This window comes from Camellia sinensis, chromosome 11 (genome assembly GCF_055761805.1).
Source record: "Camellia sinensis isolate YWXY chromosome 11, ASM5576180v1, whole genome shotgun sequence".
Taxonomy (NCBI): Eukaryota; Viridiplantae; Streptophyta; class Magnoliopsida; order Ericales; family Theaceae; genus Camellia; species Camellia sinensis.
In genome coordinates, this window is record NC_138971.1 from 8,681,442 (window position 1) to 8,692,239 (window position 10,798).

General features: G+C 34.2%; 1 protein-coding gene and 1 long non-coding RNA gene across 2 annotated transcripts; both read left to right on the forward strand.

The window, feature by feature from the left end:
• The first annotated feature begins 468 nt into the window (after positions 1 to 468).
• On the forward strand, positions 469 to 10,386 carry LOC114312560 (uncharacterized). Its single transcript, XM_028258799.2, has 3 exons — positions 469 to 950; positions 8,128 to 8,671; positions 9,809 to 10,386. The coding sequence occupies exons 1-3, from the start codon at positions 525 to 527 to the stop codon at positions 10,117 to 10,119; spliced, it is 1,281 nt and encodes a 426-aa protein (XP_028114600.2). The 5' UTR covers positions 469 to 524; the 3' UTR covers positions 10,120 to 10,386.
• LOC145803062 (uncharacterized) lies at positions 6,866 to 7,927 on the forward strand. Its single transcript, XR_014345164.1, has 2 exons — positions 6,866 to 7,101; positions 7,214 to 7,927. It is a non-coding gene; the product is annotated as an uncharacterized LOC145803062 (long non-coding RNA).
• Positions 10,387 to 10,798: the final 412 nt, after the last annotated feature.

Genomic DNA, 10,798 nt, shown 5'->3' on the forward strand with positions numbered 1-10,798 from the left:
TATATATATATATATAAACAACTTTAATAAACTAAAAAATAAAAAAAGACAAAAAGGAAGAAAAAAATTCTTATGCCTATGCCTCAATTTGAAGTGTATTATGGACTTATTTTTATAATCCAAACCGTTCATTTTGTAGGATTTGTTGAGTACTTCATTCCTACCAAAAATCATATTAATCGGATATCAATTACTATATGATCGATAACCAAAAAAAATAAATAATAAGTTTTTCTTTTGACAAATGACATAAAAAATATGTAATTTGATCATATAATTATTGATATCCAATTAATATAATTTTTGATAAACATGAAATACTTAACAAACCTTACAAATGAACGATTCAGATCATAAAAATAAACCTCAAATATATCTCAAATTAAAACAGAACAGTCAGTGCTGTGCCTAACCTCATTTCCCCTAAAATCCCTATAAATAAACCCCTTCCATTTTTCAGACTTCTTTGCCTCTCTCCAACCTACCTTCTCTGAACCACCACCTTCTCTGAACCCCCCCAAACCATGGCAACACAGCTAGCTATTGCATATCAACATGGCGGTTACAACCACAACAGCACCACCAGCAGGCTCCTCAACTCCATCTTCATGACGACCGTGAACACAGCAGCGAAAACCCTCGTGGCGGTGGCATCAAGGACGAGGGCGGAGCACACCGAGCGGTGGCGGCCGGCGGACCACATGAGGTTCATGGTCATGCTCATGACTTGGTTTTCTGTTTGGGTTCTTAGGGTTTTGATGGATCACTTCCCTTGTTCATCAATATTCCGATCAAATTATCTACTTCAAGGGTACTCCTCCACCGTTGGATCGTTTGACTTTCCACCGCTACCATCTTCGGCATTGACTCCTTCTTCTTCATTGGATTTGGTGTTGCACGATGGCTTTGATGGTCCTTCTGTTCAAGCCCTAGGTCGATCTATCACACATGTAAGTGTTGTCTTTTTTGTTAACTAACTTCCAAGAATAATATATAAATAAAAAAATATACATATTAAAATTTATTAAAATATAAAATATCATTGTTACACGACTTTAGTGAATAAAAATTCATGTTTGGTTTGTTTGCGAAGTTCAAAAAAAAATTAAAAAAATTAATCTAGTGAATAAAAAACACTTGAAGTTCTCATGATTTTTCACTTTTTTAATGTTAATTTTTACCAAAGTTAATTTTTGTTTTTATTTAATTATAGAGATGTTTTCGTCACATCATTTTGTGAATTGATTATATATAAAAATTTGGTAAAATTTTTTATTTGGGTTCATTTCTCGAAATCTATTGTTTGAAGATTTTATTTTAAATTTTTTAAAAATATTTGTTGAAAAAAATACTTATTGTTTTCAAATAATTTTTTTTAGATGAGAACATTTTTTTAATATTTATTTTTATGAAGTTAATTTTTATTTAAAAGGATGCACTCACAAATTATATTGGAGGACATTATGGTAATTAGGGGAGGAGTAATGATTGTATACACCTGTCGTATTTAATTCCAAATGTTTCTTCTTTAGTTTGACACGTGTTGCATGTTGGGTTTGTCGGAAGCGAGGAAAACATTCACATTTTTGTTTTTGTTTTTTTGTTTTTTAAGTTTTTGTTTTGTTTTTATATTTTTATTGTTATAAATTATAATTTGGTCGGATGCAGAACATTCTTATTCCTTGAGTAACCCCATCTTGATGGAGGTGTCACAAAAGCATAATTTTTTTTATTCATAAACTATTATTCTAATGATTTATAAATATATATATATATATATATATTAGAGAAATGAGACTTAAATATATAGGTCATTAAAATATTTTCAATTAAACTATTTTACATGTTTTAACATAACTCAAATAGCTCTTGATGACGCATGATATATATAGAACTTATTTGTTCATTTCGATTTCTTTTAGTTTAACCAAAAAAAGTATGTTTAGTGGAGTTGTTTTTTTAAAAAACTTTCAAAAAAAATTAAAATTATTTATACAAAAAAAATAAAATTTAAAATTTAAAGTTATTTTTACCCCAAAAAGGATCATATGAAAATAATAAATTTTCTTTCTTTTTTTAAACTAATTTTTGAAATTTTGAAAATTCAGCCGAACAAAAAATATCGAATTTGGATATCATTGAGGTGTCACCTTTCAACTCATAATAATTTATTGGTGAGGCATAAGATTGTATAAAAAATTTAGTACCAAAAATTGTAGTCTTGCTTGTCATAAAATTGTATTCATAGTTTTTTTTTTTTAATTTTTTTTATATGTTTTTATAAGCTTGAACAATCATTATAGATAGAAAATAAATACCAAATAACTATTTTTGTTATCTATTTGTTTATTTTATTCCTCCAACTTAGGCATTATTTGACATCCTAGTGTATTATTTTTATTTATTTTTATCTTTTTTAGTCATATCACCTCTCTATTTTTTTTACACATCTTTTTTTAAAAGTCAAAAAATATACTCCTTCTGTCCCAACATAATTGTCCCTTTTGGGAAATCCAAATTTTTTTGGTAGTACAATTATTGCACTTTAAAAAAATTAATTTTTCAAAATTACTCTTTGATAATATATTTTTTGATAAATATCAATATCATAACTGTATTTTTTATATTGTTAATGAATTTAAAAGAATGACAAAATGAAAAATTTATATTATTTTTGTATTTAATTTTTGAAAGAAAACTAATATTTTGGAACAATAAAAAATAAAATAAAAAACTAATATTTTAAAACGAAAGAAGTATTTATTTAGATCATTCCAAACATCCTTCTACTTGCAATAATTTATTTATTTATTTTTCCTTCATCTCTAAGCTACTCTTTTGTTTTTTCCTTCTAATTAGATGTCAATTCGGTTTGAAACTTCAGGCAAGATTTTATACGTCACGGTGTCTATACATCCAACACGCCACGTGGCACTCGGGAAGCAATTTTTTTACGTGCAGACAGTTAATCATTTTTGGCACATCAGGCTACCACGTGTCATACTCGGTAGTTATTTTGAGCAAGATTTTTTCCTAAAGTTTCCTAGAGTAGTGCATTGTGTGGTTGAGATTTAATGACAAGTCACATCAATTTTTCAGCATTAAATCTCAACCACACAATACACCACTTTAGAAAACTTTAGGAAAAAAATACTCTAGAGGATCCTTGGTGAGTTATTTTTGTTTCAGCAATAATTGAAAGCATTAATTTTGATACTCTAATCAAGTACTAATGATATGATAAAGAGAAAATTAATAAATAAATAAATCAAGATCAAAACATCACATTACAGTAAATGAGGCTTACTGTCAACTCATTAGGGATGACTTTAAAACTCAAGAATTAGAATTTCAAAGCATTTTTATTTTTGTTTTGCAATGTAGATCATGTAAAGAGATTAGCGGTTATCTTTGGTTTTGTTTTTAAATTTTATTTTTTGAATTTTTTTTAAAATTAATTTGGTGATTTTTTTTTTAAAGTCATATTTTTTTTAATGATTTTCTCATTTTGAGATAAAAATAATATTAAAAATTTAAAAATATTTTTTTTATGGTTTAGTTATACCAAACTAGCTTGTAATTTTTTAAAAAATTTCAAAAGAAATTCTGAAAATTAAAGTATACAAAGTCATAATTTTGATGAAAATGTTAGACATTTTAAAAACTATTTATTGAAAATTATACGCAATATTTACATATGTGTGAGTTTCATATGGTGAGAGTCCCACGTCATATTGTTTAAATTTTTTGATAATTCTTTCAGGTGAGATTCACACATGTATTAATGTATTGCACATTATATAAATTGTGTTTGATTTCGTAATTGAATTATATATGTACGCAATATTTTTGAAAGAAAAATACAAATGATAGTCTTTTAAGGCGTCAAACATGATCGATATATATATAAAAAAAAACATATTAAAATTTATAAAAATAACAAAAATATTTTTAAAATGGGTAAAAGATGTATTGAGCTTTTAAATTTTTTGACATTTTGTTCCTCTTAATGATAGTTTAATAGGTTGTCATCCACATGATTAATTGAAAATACTTATTTGACAGATGTAATATGTTTTTGAATTTCTGATTGAGAACGAATTTGTGAATGGAAATAAATTAAATTTTGTTTATATGTATTTTTCTTTCCAAATCTTTTGATAAATTCAGAATTTAAAAATTGCGTAAGTGATGGAATTTTAGAATTTAACATAGAATCCAATCCACCAAAATAAAAGTGAGAAATATTTTTTTTAAAAGAGAATGCTTTGTCTTTAGTTCCAGTTTGAACTAGACCAAGTAGTTCAAGCATCTAATAGATTGCGATAAAACAGTATTTTAGGGCAAACAAAAGCTTAGAATTTTTCTACTAACTCCTGCTCAAACATTTTTTTGGCTCAAGTCTATACGAATTTAATATTAATCGTGAGTCAATTGAGTAATCTAGTTTTTTATTTAACATAAAATTGTGACATTGGATTATTGCAACATGCCAATCAAAATTTAAACCGAAAACAAGTCAATTAAATTAAAATTTTATTAATTCGTAAAACGTTATTGTTCGTGTAAAATAAATTGATGTATATTATTGATTGATTTGTATCTGTATATTACAATTCCTATATATATAGAGGAGAAGATGGTAGTAGGTGTAGGTGGTAGTGGAGGTGGTAGGTGGAGTGAGTGGTAGTGGAGGTGGTAGGTGGGTGGTAGTTTACATTTTACAATTTACATTTTACATTAACAGCCCCCCTCAAACTCAATGAGGATAGGTACTAGCCAACTTGAGTTTGGAGAGAGTAACTAAATAGAAAAATAGGCTGACAATTAAAAATGGGATAGGAGACACTGTATGGTCGTGTCGGACCGTTGTAGCAGACAGTTTACGGGGTCATGTCGGACCGTTGTAGCAGACACTGTGTGGTCGTGTCAGACCGATGTAAAAGACAGTTTATGGGGTCATGTCGGACCGTTGTAGCAGGACAGTTTACGGGGTCATGTCGGACCGTTGGAGAAGACAGTTTATGGGGTCATGTCGGACCGATGTAGAAGCTGACCGGAATCAATGTCGGGACAGTTTATGGGGTCATGTCGGACCGATGTAGAAGTTGACCGGAATCAATGTCGGGACAGTTTATGGGGTCATGTCGGACCGTTGTAGAAGACAGTTTACGGGGTCATGTCGGACCGATGTAGCAGGACAGTTTACGGGGTCATGTCGGACCGATGTAGCAGGACAGTTTACGGGGTCATGTCGGACCGATGTAGCAGGACAGTTTACGGGGTCATGTCGGACCGATGTAGCAGACACTGTGTGGTCGTGTCAGACCGATGTAGAAGACAGTTTATGGGGTCATGTCGGACCGTTGTAGAAGACAGTTTACGGGGTCATGTCGGACCATTGTAGCAAAGGTTGTGGTGGTGCACCAAGGGGGCGACTTAGGGAGTGCGCCATGAGCGACTTATACATGATACTATGTATAACCCCCCCTTAAACTCAAATAGGTGTGAAGATAGAAACCTATTTGAGGTTGAAACAAAGGGATTGATAAAGCTGACCGGTGTAGAAGACACTGTATGAGTGTGTATATAGGCTGCCCAAAAGATATACATGGATGTAGATATCGAGCCCTCAAAAGTCGTGCCCTCAAAAGGTGTGCCCAATCTGTCAAAAAGGCGTGCCATCAAAAGACGTGCCCAATCCATAAAAAGGTGTGCCATCAAAAGGCGTGCCATCAAAAGGCGCGCCCAGTTTGTCGTCGAGCGCCGAGCGACGCATGATGCGCGTGTCTGCCTTGGCTATTTAACCAAGACGAAGGCTGAGGCTGAGGCAGAGACTGAGACAAAAAACTGAGAGAAACATCTGAAAAACTCTTCGTGTTCTGAGAGAGAAACTCTGTAATATTCTGTAACACTCTGTTGCCCAGAAAATGGCCTCGTCTTCCCGTGGTCTGCTCACTCTCTTTCCCGACTTCAACGAGTCAACAAGAGAGATAACTGATGCAGTGGCCCGTGAACCGCAACCAAACGCCTCTGGTTTGGCGCCATTGAGCTTTCCGATGCGGTCTGTGGAGCAAAAAATGGCAGTGCAAACTGATATTGAGGCCAATCAGTATACTTTGAAGTCATGTGTGGAGACCATGACGGCGGTCACAAATTTGTCGCACCGGCTGCAGAGTAGGACAAATGAGGTGCAGCAGTTAAACGCCCAACTGGCTCTGCTCCAGCGCATGTATAAGGATGCGCGAGCAGAGATAAGTGTACTAAAAGCGAAAAACAAGGAGCTGAAGCGGAAGGCCACCGTGATGTTCCGATTTGGAGATCCGCCATATGCTGCAGTGGAGGAGCAGCGGGGAGTTGTGATCGTGCCTAGTGGAGTGGGAAACACTGAGGCAACACCGGCAAGGGCCTCGCAGGACGGAGGCAAGAAGAAGAGACCGGCGGCAGAGTAGAGAAGAAAAATCCCGCCTGTGGATGTGGTTGTTTGGGTGTTGTATGTTTGTTGTTTTTGTTTTTGTTTTGTTTTGTTTTTTTTTTTTTTGTGTTGTTTTTTTTTTTTTTTTTTTTTGCGTGTAAAATGGTGATCGGGGTTGATCCCGGAGATGAATAAAATATGGGTGTTATGCAAATTTGTAAATTTTTTTTTTTTAGGGGGAACACGCCCATGTGATAATAATAAAAATAATAACAATGAGAATGAGAATTGGCGCATTGTCCAGCAAAGGGATGAGAGATAGAAGGAAAGAGAGTGTGAGAGAGTGTGTGTGAGTAATATATTATAATAAAAAATAAAAAAATAAAAAAAAGATATATATATATATATATATATATATATGGGGCAGTGGAGAAGAGGGTGTTAAAAATAAAAAAGGGGTATGAGTGTGCAAAAGGTGGTGTGAAGTGTGTGTCCTCTCTCTCTAAACCGTGTGTGTGTTGTGTGGATGTTGATAGATTAATAAAATATGAGAGAGTCGGTGGAATAAAGGAAGGGGAATGATGGATATGATTAAAGTGGATCTGATGGAGAGAAAGGACCAAAGAGAGAGAGGGAGTGGGTTGAAAAAAATGTTGGTACAACCCATCAGTGCATGAAAGTCCATAGTAATAATGGTGGGGTTGTTGAACTTCATCCAATGGTGGTACATGCTGTCTAAGCTTAGAGCCATTGCTTCTCTCTAATGGGTTCTGATCACTTCATCACGTTGGGTCGCAGAACATGGGATTTCTGGCGGTTAGATCAGCCGGAGATCGATTGGGGATCCAACTTCATCAACATGGACCAGAACCGGTCCAGCCTCTTCTGCTTCGTCGGCGGCGCTTGAGCCGACTTCAAGAACGACTTCAGAGCACTGTTACTGAACCAGTGCGGGAACGAGTCGGACTCGTGCAGACTCATCGACTGTGGTAAGACCGAGTGCGCCGTGGGCCGGACGCCGAGCCTGGAAACGTTTCTCGGCTTGGACTTCTGTTTGCAGCCGAGAGGAGACAGCTACACGAAGAGTGGTTCTTGCCGGGTGAACCGGAGAGTTACTCGGTTTTTTTTTTTTTTTTTTTTATCGACCGTCGCCATGTGAGGAATGGGTTGTCGATAAAGAAAGTGCTGGAGCAGTACAGTAGAGAGGAGGTGAGGAAGATGAGAGAGAAGGTGATAGAGCTTATACCCAAGTTTGTGTATGCGAAGCCCAGAGAAGGGTTTGGATTGATGAGAGGAACGGTGGGATCCAACGGTTGTGATCGGATCTGGTGCTGCGGTGGTGAAGTATTGTTGAAGAATCTGCCATTGAAGAAGAAATTAGGGAAATTTGGGTTTGTCCGGCGGGCGGCCAAGGCGAGATTGCCGCCCGCCGGTGGAACGAAATTACTAGGTTCTTAACCTAGCTCTGATACCATGTAAAATAAATTGATGTATATTATTGATTGATTTGTATCTGTATATTACAATTCCTATATATATAGAGGAGAAGATGGTAGTAGGTGTAGGTGGTAGTGGAGGTGGTAGGTGGAGTGAGTGGTAGTGGAGGTGGTAAGTGAGTGATAATTTACATTTTACAATTTACATTTTACATTAACACATTCATAATTATACTCTTCACATTATATTTAGCACATTCCCATTGGCATTTGTAGATATTTGCATTGATAAATGAAATGCCAGCGTCGTCGAGAAAGTACCAGTTCGCAGTGGCTATGGCCGACAAGATCGTGGACGAGAATTCGAGGAACGGCCACGTGGAGCTCTTGCAGATCAATCGTGTGGCTCTCGGTTCCGCATTCGCGCGTACGCTAGGCCTCCTCTACCGTTCCCTCAAAACCAAACAATCCGTAAATTATGGGGGTGGCGCGTGGACTTCCACCATCGTACGCGCACTTCCACTCGGCTCCTACGTGGCGCCTTACTTGAAGGGTTTAGGGTTTTGCGTCAGCGCAATTTACTCTACAGTGACCGGTGGCGGCCAATCGGAGAAGCGGCTGAGGGCGGCGGCGGACGGAGAAGATAGCGCCGCCGTGGTGGCGGAGAAGTACGCGCAAGAGCTGCTGTGGATAACCAATAAGCTGAGGGTGTGTGGGGCCGCAGATGAAGCTGTGATGCAGTGGAGCCTAGCCTCGGGTCTAGCAGCTCTCTCTCTTACAGCCAATCCGAGGGTTCAAGGTTCCATTGTCAAAATCTCATGTGAGTGACCAATCTATTTCTCTTACTTTCTCATAATAAATTTTAGGTAAATTATATTTTACAATTTTGTTTTAATTCACTCGATTTTCACTCTAAATATTTGATTGCGCATATGAGCGACATATGAGTTAACTTTATTTAATTCAATATTTATTTTCTGTCAAAAATCTGAAGGACAATATGAATTGGACTAAATTTATACAAAATTAAAATTCAAATTCAAATTTAGTCAATTGAAAGTCTAGCAATCAAAATGTATGAACTACTAATATAATTTGCTCTAAATTTTATTTTCCTTTCAAAAGTATCAACAAGTCCTAGAATTTTTAAAAAAAACACTTTTTAATTTAAAAAAAAAATGTTCAATTAGTTTTTTAATTTAATGAAATTCTCATCTAACTTTCTTATAATATAATTACACTATGATTTATATACTAAAATAGATAGAAAAATAATGACATGAAAATAGATAGTAAATAATTTGTTTATCAGATTTTTTTTTTTTTGAAATATCTAATCCTAAGTGAAAATTAATATTATAAATACTAAATTTAACATCACATTGTTTTTTTGGTCTAAACATCAAAATAATATAGCTATGAAAATTTGGATTATTAGACCTAAATATTAGCTTTTTGTTTTTTGTTCTTCTTGAACAGGTATATATGCTCATGGTATGCCATGCTAATGTGATTAGAAAAAGAGAGAAACAATTATTTTTTTCTATGGAATTATGTCTTTTATCAATACCTATCGTTTTATAAAAAGAAAATTTGTTTTTATCAATAATTTTCATATATTTTATCATTTTGAAATAAAAGATTCGACGCTTTGGCTCAAAATTTCAAAAATATCAATATTAGAATGTTTTTATTTATGTATAATTGTCTGTCTAATATTTTCTCGACATTTTTGGCATGTAACTTATTAATTAACCATCAATTTTTATCAAAATAAGTTTGGGAATACATAAACTAGTCATAAAATCAGACACAAAATGTATATAGATAGACAAATTTTTCTAGAAGTGGGTCTCGTTAACAAATTTTATAAAATTTTACTCATTTTTGTATATTTTATGTTCTATTTTGTATTTAGTTTACGTGTTTTTAACACAACTATTCATGTCATATGCAGCTATACTTTTTGGAGAGCTTACCAGAGGAAACCTAGATATTCCAAGCCAAGTAAAGTTCAAGCTGCTAGTGCTTTGGCTTCCATTGTTTTGTTATGCAGACAATGGCCTTGCATATCCAGTCTTGACAGGCTCTGAAAAGGTGGAGACTGAGAGAGCAATAGATGAAGTGATCTCAAGCTTGCCTGTAGTGGATCAAGAAGTGGTCCTCACAAATTGGCTACAAGACTTTGCGATTTCGCCCTCTGAATGGCCTAACCTGCAAATATCATACGATCGGTGGTGCCAGTCAACTCGCAAACTTGTCCCATGAACTCAACACTGGATGTCTTGATGGCCGCTTAGTCTATCTTTTACTATGTAGTGGCTAAGTTTCCATTGAAACATCTATGGTTTGTTCTCATTCCATGTGTATGTACTTTGGAACCCTAATAAATGTTGTACCTAGATGGTGAGCATACTCACCCTATGGTTGCTTATCTAAATAAAGAAAAATGAGTGAGAGCACTAATTAGTGCTATCACCAATGATGTGGCAGTGGGCCTCACAAGGAATAATTTGATGTTTTGGCTTTTGTGTTATATTTTTTTTCTTTTTTTATTGAGTATCATGTCATTAGTAATCTTTTTATAGCTCCAAAATTAGTGGTCTCTATCATTGTTGCTAAATAAAACCTGCCATGCGTACAATCTATCCATAAACTTACATGCATGTATATAATGTAATGTTATAGAAATAGAAGTTTCATTCAAAAAATTTATATAGAATTATGTGGTTTTTAGTCGTTATTTTATTTCAAACTAAAAGATACTTTGACTTAGACTTATATTCAATGTTTGGTTGAATTTAATTTTCTGAAAATTGATTTTTTTTTAAAATATTTTTAGTGTTTTTTATTTTTAGCGAATATTTTTAAAATTTTAAGTAATTTTTTTACTTTTTTAGATGCACCTTACTTAGATGTATCTAAATAATAAAATATTTATGAAAAA

Coding starts and splice junctions, on each gene's coding strand:
- LOC114312560 (XM_028258799.2), top strand. CDS start 525: ATGGCAACACAGCTAGCTATTGCATATCAACATGGCGGTTACAACCAC. Junction 951..8,127: donor TAGGTCGATCTATCACACAT/GTAAGTGTTGTC, acceptor TGGCATTTGTAG/ATATTTGCATTGATAAATGA. Junction 8,672..9,808: donor TTCCATTGTCAAAATCTCAT/GTGAGTGACCAA, acceptor TGTCATATGCAG/CTATACTTTTTGGAGAGCTT.